The sequence below is a fragment of the Nestor notabilis genome, unplaced genomic scaffold (genome assembly GCF_000696875.1).
Source record: "Nestor notabilis isolate BGI_N333 unplaced genomic scaffold, ASM69687v1 scaffold19890, whole genome shotgun sequence".
Taxonomy (NCBI): Eukaryota; Metazoa; Chordata; class Aves; order Psittaciformes; family Psittacidae; genus Nestor; species Nestor notabilis.
The window spans coordinates 3306-3651 of NW_009909943.1; the positions used below are offsets into that span (position 1 = coordinate 3306).

A 346-nucleotide genomic window follows, 5' to 3' on the forward strand; every position below is an offset into this window, starting at 1 on the left:
TGGCTCCCCCCTTCATGTCGGTGCCGCCGTGGCAGCGCTGGCGCAGGGCAGGGAAGGGGTAGGTGCCGTTGGGGGGGTTGAGGTCGGAGCGGGCGGAGATGGCGTTCTCTGCGTTCTGGGGGGGGTCACAGCCCCTGCACCGAGACAGAGGGTCCTGCAGGTAGTTGTTGGACCTGCAAAGTGAGGGGTGGGTGATGGCAGGGAAAGAAATGTGTATCATAGAGCCATAGGATCACAGCCTAGGTTGGGTTGTAAGGGACCTTAAAGCTCATCCAGTTCCGACCTTCCACTAGAGCAGGTTGCTCCAAGCCCCTTTGTCCAACCTGGCCTTGAACACTGCCAGGGA

The 346-nt window shown here is 60.7% G+C and overlaps 1 protein-coding gene across 1 annotated transcript in view; it reads right to left on the reverse strand.

Annotated features, from left to right (window-relative positions):
• The window catches only part of PLBD2 (phospholipase B domain containing 2), a gene marked incomplete at its 5' end in the record, with an annotated part of 4105 nt that overhangs the window by 239 nt on the left and 3520 nt on the right, over nucleotides 1-346 (reverse strand). The window contains one exon of the mRNA XM_010023683.1: nucleotides 5-173. Within this exon, the coding sequence (XP_010021985.1) occupies nucleotides 5-173 (169 nt within the window). The remainder of the gene's footprint in view (nucleotides 1-4; nucleotides 174-346) is intronic.